Source organism: Watersipora subatra, chromosome 1 (genome assembly GCF_963576615.1).
Source record: "Watersipora subatra chromosome 1, tzWatSuba1.1, whole genome shotgun sequence".
Lineage (NCBI taxonomy): Eukaryota > Metazoa > Bryozoa > Gymnolaemata > Cheilostomatida > Watersiporidae > Watersipora > Watersipora subatra.
This window is the reverse complement of record NC_088708.1, coordinates 66,995,882-67,011,174: the sequence shown is the minus strand read 5'-3', so window position 1 is coordinate 67,011,174 and position 15,293 is coordinate 66,995,882. Positions and strand designations below refer to the sequence as shown.

Sequence of the window (15,293 nt, the reverse complement as noted above, 5' to 3'; positions counted from 1 at the left end):
TAGTGATGTGAAAATAAATGCAGTGGAACAAACGTAATTAGATTCCTCAGGTCCAATTCACTGGTAAGAAAAAGATTTTCAATTTGGGACTAGTTTGTATTTATGAACCGCAGGTAGAAATGTGTGGGTGAGATCGATAATTAGATTTGATCGCTTGCTGCCATTTGTTGCTTAGACTATCAATGAAAAAAGCTATTTAATTTCGCGTTTTCGCTCGTTCGTTATGATAGTTTAGTTTCTATGAAATTTTCGCGAGAGGATGACTCCGCGAAAATGAGAAAGTTAGCTGACGCGAATACATAAGTGCCCTAGGGTAGATGAATATCTAAAGCACTCCTGACTGCCGACCCATCAATGCTAGTTGGAAGTGCATTAAATTTTCTTTAAAATTAGTGATTTTGAAGTCATTTCCTATGTGATATAATTTATCTCATACTATATTTACTGCAGATACTGTCATATCTTTCGTATCGCTTTTATCAGGATTATTTGTAGCTTTATTCTGCCACAATACTACATAATAGTAATACTATTATCATTCATATTATACTGTTGCATTATATTACGTTTAGATTACATCATATATTTTTTGCTTTCTTTTTTATATTTTTAATATGCTTATTATTACGTAAGTTGTGAAACCCACGTGTAAGTGTCCATTTTGAGTGGCCTGGTATAAGTGTAACATCTTTCCTATCTCCATGGTCATCCTCCTCCACCGCACTGACGTCTGAACTATCGATAGACTGTGGTCCACAACTATCTGCGCAGATTTCCTGCAAAAGAGATTCAATTTCAAACCACATGCAAAACACTGCTACATACAAAACTTTCTTATAGGGCGAATTAGGTCATATTGAGAAATAGATTCCAGGTGATCATTGATGGATTTCTAAGCAGATTTTATTACAGAGGCACAACCAAAGCAACATCTGTCATTGGAAGATGATCTCATACCTCCATATAAAACCACAGTGACGATCAACACAGATAAATAGTTGTAATCTCTGTTTTTCTAGATTATAGGCTATAGCATGCCCGCTACAAACGTAGCTCTTTGACGCTGAATATGAGAAAAATGAACCGTGATGAGACCGCAGCAGATGCCTCTATTGCGTATGCAGCTCGACATGGCCTAGCAAAGTTCTCTCCTTCCGACATTTCTATTGTCTATCCATCAAAACAAAAAGATTAAAATAATTGCGTATTCGTGAAGGAGTTGTTGGATAAAAGAATGACAGGGCCTAGGTAACACAACAGCTAATCGTTAATATTGCAGTTTATATCCATTACCATCATATGCGCATATATACCACATTATTATGTTAATGGGAGGAGCAACTGCAACCTTAACCTCTCCCCATTCTGTTCTCCGACACCTTGGTATCAGCATTGCGACAGAGAAACTGTATAAGTTACAAGTAATCCATAACATCGAATTATGGTTATGTATTGCAATTGAACATGACAGACACATCAGCAAACCCAGAATGTAAATCTCTGCGAGTTGATGCAAGAGTGCCAGTGAAACGATCTTACGTACAGTCCAACACGTAAAAAGTTAGTCAGAAGCCGTTAAACACGAGCTTTATTTATAAGCAAATAAATTGAAACACTATAAATGGCAATGAAAAAGTAATCAATCATATTTTAAGAGTCCATTAATGTCTAAAATATATTTTTATGTTCAATTGCCAACTTTGGCACTTGGTTAATTACTAGATCAACGGTGAACGAAAATAGCGCAAATTATTCTATGTCGGTAATCGATAAAAAACCAGTCTTAAGTCCAAGACGTCAAATGTTATTAAATAAATTTGCCTGTCACCGTTGAACGAGCAGAAACATGCTTCCGGCTGATCATACATCGCATGAAACAATTTCCCTTGGCAATGTTCGCGCTATTTCACTTTCAGGTGGAATCCCTAGTCTAAGTACATGTAAGCTGCCTATCTATGATAACTCTATAGGGCTTTACGACTGACAGGGTTGAACATTCCTCCTTAGCATTAGCTCTAAATGACCTCAGGGAAATAATTCCTATCCTAATAGCAAAGTTTGAATTTAATTGCTGTATGACAGCTCGAAGGTGCCAAGAAAAAGCTAAGGCTATGGCCATACTATTGCGAGCAGTCTTACTAAAAACAACCTTGACAACTTAAGTTTTTACTTTAATCTAGAGAATTTTGATTAAGTAAATCAACCAAAAGACTTAAGAAAGGCAGATGAAACTGAGATGGACCTACGTCCGGCCATACTTCTGTATGGCATTCTAGTCCACCTTAGTTCACTTGTGTAAAAGTGAACCTGTAAGTTCAGCTATTTCTACTACCTGATCAAGTGCGAAGAGTTTGTAAATTTGACGTAATATTCATTCTTTAGACCTCTATTCAGAGCTGACCTTTTTCTGACCTTTTTAATCTGAAAACTAATTGTTACAATTGGCTCAAAAATTATTGCTATTCCTGAAATGAACACATTGCGGTATCCAGCAGGGAACTCTACAGAAATAAATAAAAATACAAAATACTATCATTTTAATCCTTATAATCCTTATATTTCAATATCCTTGTGTCTAAAACAACGCACTTTTTATGGCAGTAAAACACTGACTTTATGCTTAACTCTTAACATCTCAGAGGCCTCTGGGTTACGAGTTACTTATATATGACGTACTTGCCAACAAGATGAAATATGCCAAGGGTTAGTTTATAGACTATAAATTATAGGAATATCTAATATGTAGTTTACAATTGACTCACTACTTGTAATGCTGATGACAGGTAGCTTGGCAGGTAAATCAATTAAAACTATGACTGTATTAAATGTGTGTATCTACAGATTTACTGACTACTCAAATTACCAAAATTCTTTTTTCTGTCAGTGAAACTTTTTTTTGACTAAAACGATTATTTGATTTATAAAATGTATGTCTGCTGAAGTAATCATGTATCCCACATATTTATTAAGGCCTTTAGTGAGTCTCTGAAAAGCTATGTGACTTTTTCTTGTACTGCTTGAATTATGACGACTTACTTTAGAATGTTCACAGCGATATTTTAATTCTCAATATATGTACTTGTCGATAGCTCATGGAATCAAAATGCTGAAGATAACCTGTGACATAATACTTATGCTAACGTTCCAACAACCCTAAGCTTGCGCTAACAGGAGAGAGAGGGAGAAGGCAACTCACAGCGGTAACTTTAACCACGCAGTCACTTTCGATCATTGACTCATTCTTGACTCCACCCTCTTTCTGATCTGCCTTCACACTGCTGCCGCTGCTGAAAATACAAATATAGTCTAGCATATCTTTAAAAAGTATGTGAGTTCATTTAAACAGTATGAAATCTTAGAAAAAGGAGATAGTGTAGTTCTAATATAGATGCTGTGAAATGAAATTTCAGTCCACTAAATTGTTGATGGAAAACATCTAATAAGAAGCGTCTAACAAAAGGGTTGTTATCATAAATAGACAGGTTAGCTGTAAAACTATTGCAAAGCAGTAACCGAACAAGTTTACCTTGATATCTCTTGTTCTTTGACCTTTACAACCATAATTCATCTAAAATAGCTATCAACATGTTCTTCTAATTGTACTACTTGACATAAAAATTCTCTATGCTGAATAAATGGATGAGAACACTAAAATACCTCATTAATTGTATCATATATAATAATATATTATTGCTTAATAGAGCATGATGGCTACTGTACATAACTTAATGTTTACAAAACCTGATCATATTTGCAAATATATCAATAGAAATATCACTCTCCTTCAATGAATAAAGCTTCTAGTCCACTAACGACTAGCATAAGTAAAGGGAGATAACTAGATCATTTATGGTCTACAACGGATGAAGTACGGCATGCTAACAAGACACTTATTTCTGACGCTAATACGCTCTGCTCATCAGCAACACTGGACTCAACAGACACTCTAAATTGGAGGCTAAATGCATCAGCTGCTGCAGATAAAACCTACAAATTATTTAAAAGGATGAAAGCCAGCAAAACATCAACAATATTGACATCCTCTGGAGTAAAGCGACATTAACAACTGATCTACATACTGCGTGCCTGATGGCCTAGCCTCGGCTCCCGAGTTACCAATATCAGAAGCAGTTATGAAATGCTGTTCCTTCGCAGACTTTCCATTGAGCTGGTTATAATGGAGCATACTCTACAGAAATAAATCACTGCAAAATAATAAGTTAGGGGAGAAAAGCGTGTCACGGGGAGCAGGTGGGTGAAGAGAACTGCTGGTTGTGGTAGATGTTGTAAGACTGAATTATATAGCTAATTATATTGTGTCAGTGACAAATATGGATATTGGATGAAATTATGCATGCAATATATGTGCAGAACATATATTCATAATGTAAACCATTAATATTTCTAGTAAAACACTCATTATTCAGTCAACAGGTGTTATAAGACCGGTGTATTGTTGCATGCACATTTAATAGCTATTCATCCCCAAAAAAGGAAGTCTCAGCCACTTATGTAACTTTCGCAACCGATGGACAAGTAATCCAAACACAAACGCCTTTCTAAAGATGAGGCTTGAGCCATAAGGGCACTTGTTTTACATGTCTGAACGATACACCACAAGCAATACCGCAGTCTAAAAGGGTGTCAAAGATGGCAAGCACTTACTGCGTGTGTCAGCCCAACACAAGTGTCATCTTTAACATCACTTCCAAGTATAGCCTTCATACGTGATGGAGGACTGTTTGGCTTTTTGTATCTTGGGGCAAGGTGTGTGGTACTTGCAATGCATAATTTTCTTTGGTACTTCTTTGGCGGGCTTGTGATATTTCGGGCTGTAAAAACAATCTGAAAACATAAAGATTCTTGGTTTTTGTCTTGACCATCTTGACTTTTTCTTGAGAGTCTTGATCATATTTTTCCATGCTAGATCCTACCACATGGTAACATCAGTTAATGCAAGTACCACATGGTAGTAGTTGCCTTCACAAAATTCTGTGTTAGTTGAAAAGAAAGGGTCAGGGGAAGTCAACTACCTTAGCTAATAGGTTAATGGCTGTAAAATAAAAAAAACAATTTCTGGTAAGAGTAAACAATAATGAGTGTACAGCTCAAACAAAATGTCATAATGGCACAAGCCTCAGTTAGCAGTAATGTCCTGTAAAACTGTAGATCCTACTGCTGCCCCGCTTGCAACCGTTGAAATCTATAACAGTTGTATGTTCATATATTAAGATCAATATTTTTTGTATTTTCTTTTAACAAGTTTGCAGTTTCTGTTTACATGGCCAATTGGAAACCCCAATGTTTTCTAAAGTAAGAATATGATGGGACAGATGTGCTAAGCCCAATTGTGCACATTTTAAAAAATAGCATCACTGCAATGCCATGTTTGTGCTATGAACTACTTTACGCTGAATAAAGTTTGAATTCTGAACAGATTTGTAATGTTACCAGTGTATATATGTGATAATTTGCTCTGCAGTGCCTCTGAGTGGTTGTAAAAAGTCTCTGTTTTTTCTCTACGACTAGAGGGGCCAGTTGCTACATGAATGCGTCTTAAGTGAAGATGTTATATCTTGCCCGCAGCTAAGGTACGGGTGAATGTTAGTCAATTAGAATGTCTGGGGGCATCAAAAGGTCGACATCTTAAAAGGCCCTATTGTTTCGCTTCCAACCTCACCAGCTACTTGAGTGGTCTGCATGATATGCTCTCAATGCTAAGGGGATAGTATGCCAACTGTGGGCACCTGCTCTCAGCTGTCAGTTGTTAAATCAGAATACATATCTAACCTGGTAGAAGTCTGACCTAGAAACTGAGCAATTAAAACCACCACATTTCAATAAACAGGGGTGTTTATTTTACTGTTGAAAGAAAATATTTCTGATAATTTACTTATTTTACATCTGTGCTGAAACATGCATTACTTGGGCTGTGGGAAAGACCTATTGACATACACCGCACTACATGGATGACCATTCAAACTGTATAAACATTAGAGTAGTTATTTGATAGGATTTAAAAAACTAATTCATCCTACGACGCGCAACGTTCATATCTTGCCTATTTCAGCTTCTAACCTTGCTCTATGCAGCTAACACTTTGTAAACCAGTACAATGCAGAGATTGAATCGTACACCAAAAAGAAAAACTGAGTTTATGCAGCAAAGTTTAAAGAAGTCAATTGAACCTGAATTTTATCATTACTATTTAGAGTAATTTTTTACTTCATTATCTACATGAATGATACGCTACCTCAATAATACCAATTTATCAGAAATAACATAGAAAACACGCATTTGTTTTTCTAGAATGGTCTCTTTTAGTGTAAAGAAAAAAAATAAAGAGAGGAGGGAGAGAGCGGGAGGGCTTGAGAAAAATTAGAGAAAGAGAGCCAAGAGAGGGGGAAAAAGGGGGAGAGTGGGAAAGACGCAAGAAAGGTAGAGAGTGGGAGAGAGGGGAGAGGGAGAAAAGAGAGGGAGAGAGAAGGGGAGAGAGAGTGGAGAGACAGAGGGAGTGCAGAAAGAGAGAGGGGAGAGAGGAAGAGGAGAAAGGAGAGAAAGGGAAAGAAAGGAAAGGGAGAGAAAGGGAAGGGAAAGAAAGGGAGAGAAAGGAAAGGGAGAGAAAAGGAAGGAAGAAAGGAGGGAGGGAAAGAGGAGAGAAAGGGAAACGAGGCGAGAGGGAAAGAGGGGAGGGAGGGAAAAAGGGGATTAAGGGAAAGAGGAGAGGGAGAAAGAGGGGAGGGAAAAAGGAGAGAGGAAAAGGGGAGGGAAAGAGACAATGGAAAGCGGGGAAGGAAAAGAGAAAGAAGGGAGGAGAAAGAAAAGAGAGAGAGGGAAGGGAAAAAAGAGAAAAAAGGGAGAGAGAAAAGAGAAAAAGAGAAGGGAGAAAAGAGAAAAAGGGGAGAAAGAAAAGTGAAAAAGAGGAGGAAGAGAGAATGGAGGAAGAGAGAGGGGAGGAAGAGAGAGGGGAAGAAGTGAGAGGAGAAGAAGAGAGAGGTGGGAGAAAGAGAAAGGTGGGAGGAAGAGAGAGGTGGGAGGAAAATAGAGATGGGAGGAAGAGAGAGGTGGGAGAAAGGGAGAGGTGGGAGGGAGAGAGGTGGGAGGGAGAGAGGTGAGGTGGGAAAAAGAGAGGTGGAAAAAAGAGAGGTGGGAAGAAGAGAGGCTGGGAGGAAGAGAGAAGAGGAAGAGAGAGGGGAGAAAGGGAGAGGGGAGAAAGGGAAGGTAAAGAGAGGAAAGGAAGAGAGAGAGGGGAGGTATAGAGAGGGGAGGAAGAGATAGGGGAGGAAGAAAGAGATGAGAGGAAGAGAGAGGTGGGAGGAAGGGAGAGGTGGGAGGAAGGGAGAGGTGGGAGGGAGAGAGGTGGGAGGGAGAGAGGTGGGAGGGAGAGAGGTGGGAGGGAAAGAGGTGGGAGGAAGAGAGCTGGGAGGAAGAGAGAAGAGGAAGAGAGAGGGGAGAAAGGGAGAGGGGAAGAAGAGAGAAGAGGAAGAGAGAGGGGAGGAAGAGAGAGGGTGGAAGAGAGAGGGGAGGTAGAGAGAGGTGAGGAAGAGATGTATATGTAAGAGATGGAAGAGATGTAAGAGCAATGTACATGGAACAGCAGTAGAGAGAGATAGGAGGGTTAACTAGCAAGTTATGGTATAACAGATCTAACAGTTTTTAGTTTATAGAAACTCGGCTTATACAAGCATCTTACCTCACACATCGATATTTCAGTATGTTCTAAATTCTAAATATTAGTTTCTACAGAAAAACATCCAGAATGTGATTGGTGAGCTGTTTATGAGTATTTGCAGAAAATACACCGTTAATGACAAAGTCAGGTTTAATAAGTGAATCTCTCTATTAGGTTTATTGCAGTATAAAATATTTTATTATAATATTTAAACTGTTACTGAAATAAATGCCAATTACATAATGGCTCTCCAACAGACATGAGATTACTAGATCATGTCAGGTACGGATCTCTACACCTGTAGAAACCCATTATAGCTGCCAAAGAATAACTGCAGAGGTGAAATAGATAGAGACAGATTGCATCATTACAAATAATGTCTCAGAAAAAAGATAGCAAAAACTATAGAGTTGGCTTCCTGTCTGAAAATTGCAGCAACAAACAGTGAGTACAGTTTTAACTGTTTAGCATGTTTATCAGCTATAATGTAATCAAATATTTTATATCCTTTGTTTAAAGCCATTATATAGATTTGCATTGTGGTTGTATTTTAAATAAAGATTTAAGTTAGCTAGTTAGAAGTTTACCAGAAGACAATGCTGCAAACCGAGCCTACAGTACAGAGCTGGCGTGTATTTTGGCCAAAAAGATTTGGCGAGCGCTTAAAGAGGTTTGTATAACATGGTGACTAAAGGTTCAAAAGAGAGAAGGCTAAAACAGAACACTGATTTCCCTGACTCAAGAACGGTACTGACCTCTTCGTAAATAGCTGTAGCGGTCCATCAGCATGTTGTACTCAGAAGAGGTGCTGTCATATTTGAACTCGCTGACTTGCGTTTCTAACTTCTCAGGTTGGATATTGTGCAGTTTTGCTAACTTCTCAATTACCTGATAAAATATAGCCTGTGCTCTAATCAGTTGCTCTAATCAGATAATTTTGGATGGGAAATGATTTACATGAATTTTTATGTTCAGGCTATGTTTATCTACAACTAGTCAATATGGTTGATAGCAAGGAAATGTGAAAATACTAATCCCTAGACCAAAGACCTTTTCATTTTATATAACATTTTTTGACTTACTAACGTAATCGGAGATGCTAAAACAAATTTGAAAAAGATATCGCTTGTTATAAAAAGTATAAAAGGAAGCCATTTGTGCTTTTGATTTATATTATAGTTTGTATATGTACTGATGTCTTTTCTTTTGAGCATTTCAACAATGATCAAGTTTTGCCAATGTCAATCTAAAAACGTCTTGGCAATAACATCACCTCAAACAACAAACCAATCTCAAGTGATAGAAAAATCTCTATACTTTTTAATAAAAACGTTTTAAACTTTACATTAGAAGCATTTAATTTGAAACAAGCCATTTGTGCTTTTGATTTATATTATAGTTTGTATATGTACATGTATCTACTAATAAATAAGTAAATACATAGACTTGTGACAGTGCTCTGATAACTTGGACGCTCTGATAATTCGAACACTTTCGCTCGGTCCCGTGAAGTTCGAGTTATCCATGTTTGACTGTACTTGGCAAGCGAAAGAACTTTGTGGATATAAAATTCAGTACATATCTTGCGATTGCAAACACCGCTTTTAAATCGTTTAAATATTCTTTTCACACATTTGATGAGCGGATGTATGATATGTTTATCTTGTAGCTTGTTACCAAGTAAGGAAGAAAAGGTTGTGAAACCTGAAAGTCAAAAGTATAAAATGTATAAACAATAAAAATAATATAAAATATGTGATGACCTACTTCCAAGAGCAGACAATTTTTCATTCTGCTAAATGTTTAACATTTTAAAGCTTTATGCTGGAGATAACTTGGGGAATTATAATTTCCACTAGATCCTACACCTGAGCAGACCCGGCACACTAGTTTTGCTTTTCTTTTTTGCACTTCCGATTTACGTAGAGTTATGAAATTTTGGCCACTTTGTGAGTAATAGGTTTCTAGTCTAATGATGAAGTTTTAAGTCAATTGGGTTTAAGGCTCTTGAGATATCGCCAAGATACCGACGGCTCTTCTAACTGACCAAGAAATTAAAAATAGCTACTGACACAACACTAGTTGTTAATGACACACTGATCAAAATTCTTGGTAATGAATAATCACAAGAGACAAAGCTTTTCACCACCAAAAGTTTTACACTAAAACTAGTTGTTCTTCTATACATAACAAATATACACACTCTATCGGACTCTATCGGACTCTATCAGACTCTATCAGACGCTGTGAACTGCTATCATTAGGTTTCTTCAGTTACCTATAAAACAACACTGCTTAGAAAGTGTGAAAAAATCTATTTACTTTGTTTGATTTCTCTGTTTTTTTCATTTTCATTGAGTTTTGCAAGCTTGGAGCTTCAATATGATATTCAGTTTTAAGTGCATTCACAGTCGATGGAAGGTTGTTAATGCTATCCAGGATCAGGGGACTTGCTTATATACAATATGGACTTTGGAAGTGTTAATTAGAGATACCCAGACCCTCTGACTGCCACCCCAGGCCCTGAAACATTATTTAAGGAGGAAGGTCACAGAACAAGTACCTCGGTGTCCTAGACAAACCTTTGTGTGAAGAGGTCTGTCTATCTCAGGCTTTTCATTAGTAGCAACGGGTTCTTGACCCTCTCTTGTTATCCAGCCATGATTAGCAACTTGGAGCATGGTCAATCGTAATTCAGATCGCGGCTCTATCAGTTGAAACAGCAGTGTTCGGCAGTCTGAAAAAAACATGAAGCAAGATGTCTTATATTCGTTGGTTTCAAAAGTTTGTTTTCTAAAATATTTTCAACAGATCTAAAAACAAAATAATATTGTCAACTTAAGTAATCAAAAATATTTGAAAAACACTTAGTTTCTGCATAAAATTATTCCTACTACCTTCCTGAGCCAGAACAGGATAATCATGCACAGTGGCTTATACTCGTAAAATTGTTTGCCACTCATGAACAGGTCTTTTTTCTGTCAAGTTGACAAATATGTTAATTTTACACAAAAACATGAAAATAATTAATTATTCAGTTGTTGCAACAGCTATAGTTATACTGATATTTTCGTCTATTACCAAATAAAATGTCAAGCCATGCTGAAGGACAGTGACAGACGGAAACAATACAGAAGCGTAAATGATTAGTTGGCACCGCGGCTGGTAAGACATTTGAGATAAACAAATCAGATGGACAGAGGGTAACACGAATGCTTATTATCAGCCATGAAATATTGATTGGTTGTTTACCAATCGGTAAACAACCGGCATGCTCCAAAATACTGTTCAACTTCCATAAAATTTTTAACAGAAATAGAAAAGTCATATAATTTTCCGAATCCTAACATGTGGGTCATTTTATTTTGTTAAGGTCAATAAGGGTCACACAAAAACACATGATCCCACTTTTGCAACTCTCGACAATATGCATTTTGGTAAACATAAATGAATTGCGAAAAGCAGCCATTTTATCAAAAGACAATTATGAAGTAGCCTCACGTCTTTCAGCAAGATTTTAAATGAACTTCATACCAGCATAAAATAGTCAATTAATATATTGAAGAAATGCTGTTTGTGCAAAAGCAAGGAATAATAATAAGCGACGATTCATCTATTTAAAGGAAATTAAATTTTATGATGAAATGTGATAAAGGGCGCAAATGACAAATTCATAGTCTGTCTGTCTGTCCCCTTAGCAAACCATATGATGAAGATACAGATTGTCCCCAACTTACGGCAGCGTTTGGTTTCGGCTGGTCGTAAGACGATTTGGACGTAAGTCGATTCTGTATAGTGTCACTTACAACTTTGAATGCATCACATAGAAATAATTAGTAACTGTATCAGACTAATAGTTTCTTTTTTAACACCGTCTTGATACTTCGATGTATGTGAAAAAAGTTTTCACATTTACTATGGAATCTGTGCTAGAACGTCTTTGAGGCTAAAATTGTGAGGCTATTTTGATTACACACGGTTTCGGTTTATATGTGGGAGAAATGCAAGGAAGAGTTGCGATGAGACGCGAGGAGTTGCGGTCAGAACACACCGTGGAAAGTATTGAGCAGTCAGAAGAATATGAGCTGGTTTCAAACAAAGTCAACATACGGAACGTAACTGGTCGAGCAAACGATGCTAATATTGTTTTAAAAATGTTAATATTTGTTATAAAATGTTAATTTTTGTTCTGGAATGTATTATAAATATGGCTTGTTTATGTTATTTGTTCTTGAATATATATTTGTAGAATTTGATGGATTATTATTATATAGCTTATAAATTTGCACTTTTGTAGCATATTATTTGATGGCATCATTGCTGTAGTCTGAATCGGCTTACGATGGATTGACGCTCATAACCTCTCTTCTGTTGCACATAGCCAGTTTCGGCTTACGCCACACCTTGCGCTGAGCTGCCTGACCTTCCTGACATGATCGTAAGGTCGGGTGGATGCATACCGCATAGGTCGTAGGGCGACGATTTACTATAGTTATTCCTCAATACAGAATCTAATTATGCTAGTATACTCATCAAAGGTTTTCAAGAAGGCTGCAGAATAAAAAAGTATTTTCAACTCAAAAGAGCCGAGTTGAGTGAGCCACTTCAGTTTCATACAAGTAACAGAGAAGGCTAGACTGAAGGAGGAAACACTAGATGTGACAATTCCACTTGAAATAGAACGCAAGCGGGCTAGCCATTTGGTGTTTCCAAACCTCTGTGGTGGCTGCAGGAACAGATGGTTCCGGAGAGCCAACAGTCATAGACTTGAGTCGCGTGATGGATGAGTTAGTAGGGAATGGGAATGTGGTGCGCGGCACATTTGGCAGGAGTAAATGCTCTCGGAGATGGGTTGGGTATAAAAGTGAGCGATAGGAAATGACAAGAGGAACTGCAACCATGGCAACCTATATGAAGACTTACCAAATCGATGCTATAAAAAGTAGGACAATTACAATGTCATTAGTTAGTTTGGCTTTAAAGAAATCAGCCAATGACAGAAATCACATGTAGATACAGATCGATCTCAAAGTCATGTCTTGGATACTATAGGAAGAGATTTACTTGCTAATGCTTGCTACTTGCTATTATAACATTTTTATTATGGTAAACGTGTTTTATTTCCATTGAAAGCTACTGGTGCCTTGACACTCATTGCTACATCAACACTACTACAACTGCATTACTACACATGCATTAATACACCTGCATTACTACACCTGTATTACTACAACTATATTACTACAACTACATTACTATGCCTGCGTTACTGCACCTGCACTACTACACCTGCATTACTACACCTGCGTTACTACACCTGCATTATTACACCTGCATTACTGCACCTGCATTACTGCACCTGCATTACTACACCTGCACTACTACACCTGCACTACTGCACCTGCATTACTACACCAATATTGCTGCACCTGTATTACTACACCTGTATTATTACACCTGCACTACTACACCAGCAATCCTACACCAGCATTACTACGTCTGCATTACTGCATCTGCATTACTACAACTGCATTACTACAACTGCATTACTGCACCTGCATTACTACAACTGCATTACTACACATGCATTACTACAACTGCATTACTGCACCTGCATTACTGCACCTGCATTACTGCAACTGCATTACTGCACCTGCATTACTACAACTGCATTACTACATCTACATTACTGCACCTACATTACTACACCTGCATTACTACGCCTGCATTACTGCACTTGCATTACTACATCTGCATTACTACGCCTGCATTACTACACCTGCATTACTACGCCTGCATTACTGCACTTGCATTACTACACCTGTATTACTACACCAGCATTACTGCACCTGCATTACTACACCTGCACTACTACACCTACACTACTGCACCTGCATTACTACACCAACATTGTTGTGCCTGTATTACTACACCTGTATTACTACACCTGTATTACTACACCTGCACTACTACACATGCATTACTAATCTTCATTACTGCACCTGCATTACTACACATGCATTACTACTATACATTACTACACATGCATTACTACACCTGCATTAAAACACTTGCATTATGCAGGATTTCAACATACATTGTTTTTCTAGGCACCATCTATGAAAAACCGCAAGGCAGTCATGTTCAAAGTTGTCCACTTTTAAAAACAGGCTAAACTAAATCAGGCGCACAAAAAAGGGTGTTTGTTTATTTTCGTCTTATGTCATACACATTATGTACACAAGTAGGAGAAGAGCAGAAGAAGAGCAAGCATGCACCCAAAGATACGCACACCGTCAAGAACCAAATATTTATAGCTTATGTGTAATGGGATCGGAGGGGGCACACACTTGATTTAAATGCCATGTTTACAATCTTGAGATGCAGTTTACTTCAAACATTCACTGATCAGATTTCCCCAAATGAATAGCGAAGAAAAAATGCAGGCGCAAATGACAGGCCTTGTTTAAATTTGTCCGGAAGTTTCTACTGATTCAATGATTGAATTAGGAGAGGATGAATATGACAGCAACGCGTGCCTCACCTCCAGCAATAAACACTAGTAAACTTTCTTTTGATAACAGTAGACAAATGGTCATTGGTCCTAATGGTCATTTCGAAAAAGTATGATTTGACAAAAACCTTTTTTTTTTACTACAGATGATAAACAATGAAGAAATAACTTGAACCTAACAAGCCTCAAATCTATCAAGGACACCTGTCAAACCTGTTTTGTTCGTACTAATAGGTCAGATCTGAGATTTGAGTCAATCACAAAATAAACCAGTTTGTCAAAGTATAATTTTTTGATTGTGATTTATCTTCTTTGCACTCCGAGTCTAGAATCCTGTTGGCTTAATGCTTCAGAGAACTACTACTACTGATTAAAGGCCAAACGATGATATGATTTATTTCATTAATATAAGTTTCTTTGGGTGAACTTGATACATAAACGGTTAGACTGACAGTATGCTGAGCACAATTTGAATATGACAGTTCGTGCCTTTGGTCAATGCAGCATTGCACAATCACTTCTCGAAATGACATCAGCTGATAAAAACCAGTGATTGAGCTAGAAGTAAAAGAGGTGACATCTCATCTCCTAATAGGAAATTATCAACTGATTTTCTCTGTTAATTTTATCTTTGTATTATTCACTAAAAATTTACCATTAAAATTACCCTCCCTTTCCCTCTACTAACCTTCATTAGTTTTCACTAGGCAGTGTACAAACTACCAGTAGCACATATTGGAGTTATCTTCCCCATGTTCACTTCACACGATAACCTAATATTCCTACAATTACTATCCCTGTTCCAAACCTAAAGGTATCCTCACCAACACTAAGATGGCCCATCTCCGTCTTATGTCTCATCACGAGTCCCTTGTTGAGCATCTTCAGGAGGGCATAGCGTTTACATGGTTCCGTCGAGCCGGGAACGAATGGAAGCCGTCCCACAAGCATTCCATACATAATGACACCACTGCAAGTGTACAAGGTACAGTCAGTAAGTTCACCATGAAGTTCATGACCTTTGATGACCTATCTTTACTAACATAAAGTTTATGAATTACAAAATCAATTGGCAGACCGGCATGGCTATTAAATCGAATGTCTACC

The 15,293-nt window shown here is 37.6% G+C and overlaps 1 protein-coding gene across 1 annotated transcript in view; it reads right to left on the bottom strand.

Annotated features, from left to right (window-relative positions):
• LOC137385720 (uncharacterized) overlaps window positions 1-15,293 on the bottom strand; it is a 61,320-nt gene that overhangs the window by 4,042 nt on the left and 41,985 nt on the right. Inside the window, exons 6-12 of the mRNA XM_068072254.1 lie at window positions 15,011-15,156; window positions 10,255-10,409; window positions 8,428-8,560; window positions 4,666-4,832; window positions 4,080-4,189; window positions 3,197-3,287; window positions 647-776 (exon numbers count right to left, since the gene is read on the bottom strand). Coding sequence (XP_067928355.1) covers window positions 647-776; window positions 3,197-3,287; window positions 4,080-4,189; window positions 4,666-4,832; window positions 8,428-8,560; window positions 10,255-10,409; window positions 15,011-15,156 — 932 coding nt within the window. The remainder of the gene's footprint in view (window positions 1-646; window positions 777-3,196; window positions 3,288-4,079; window positions 4,190-4,665; window positions 4,833-8,427; window positions 8,561-10,254; window positions 10,410-15,010; window positions 15,157-15,293) is intronic.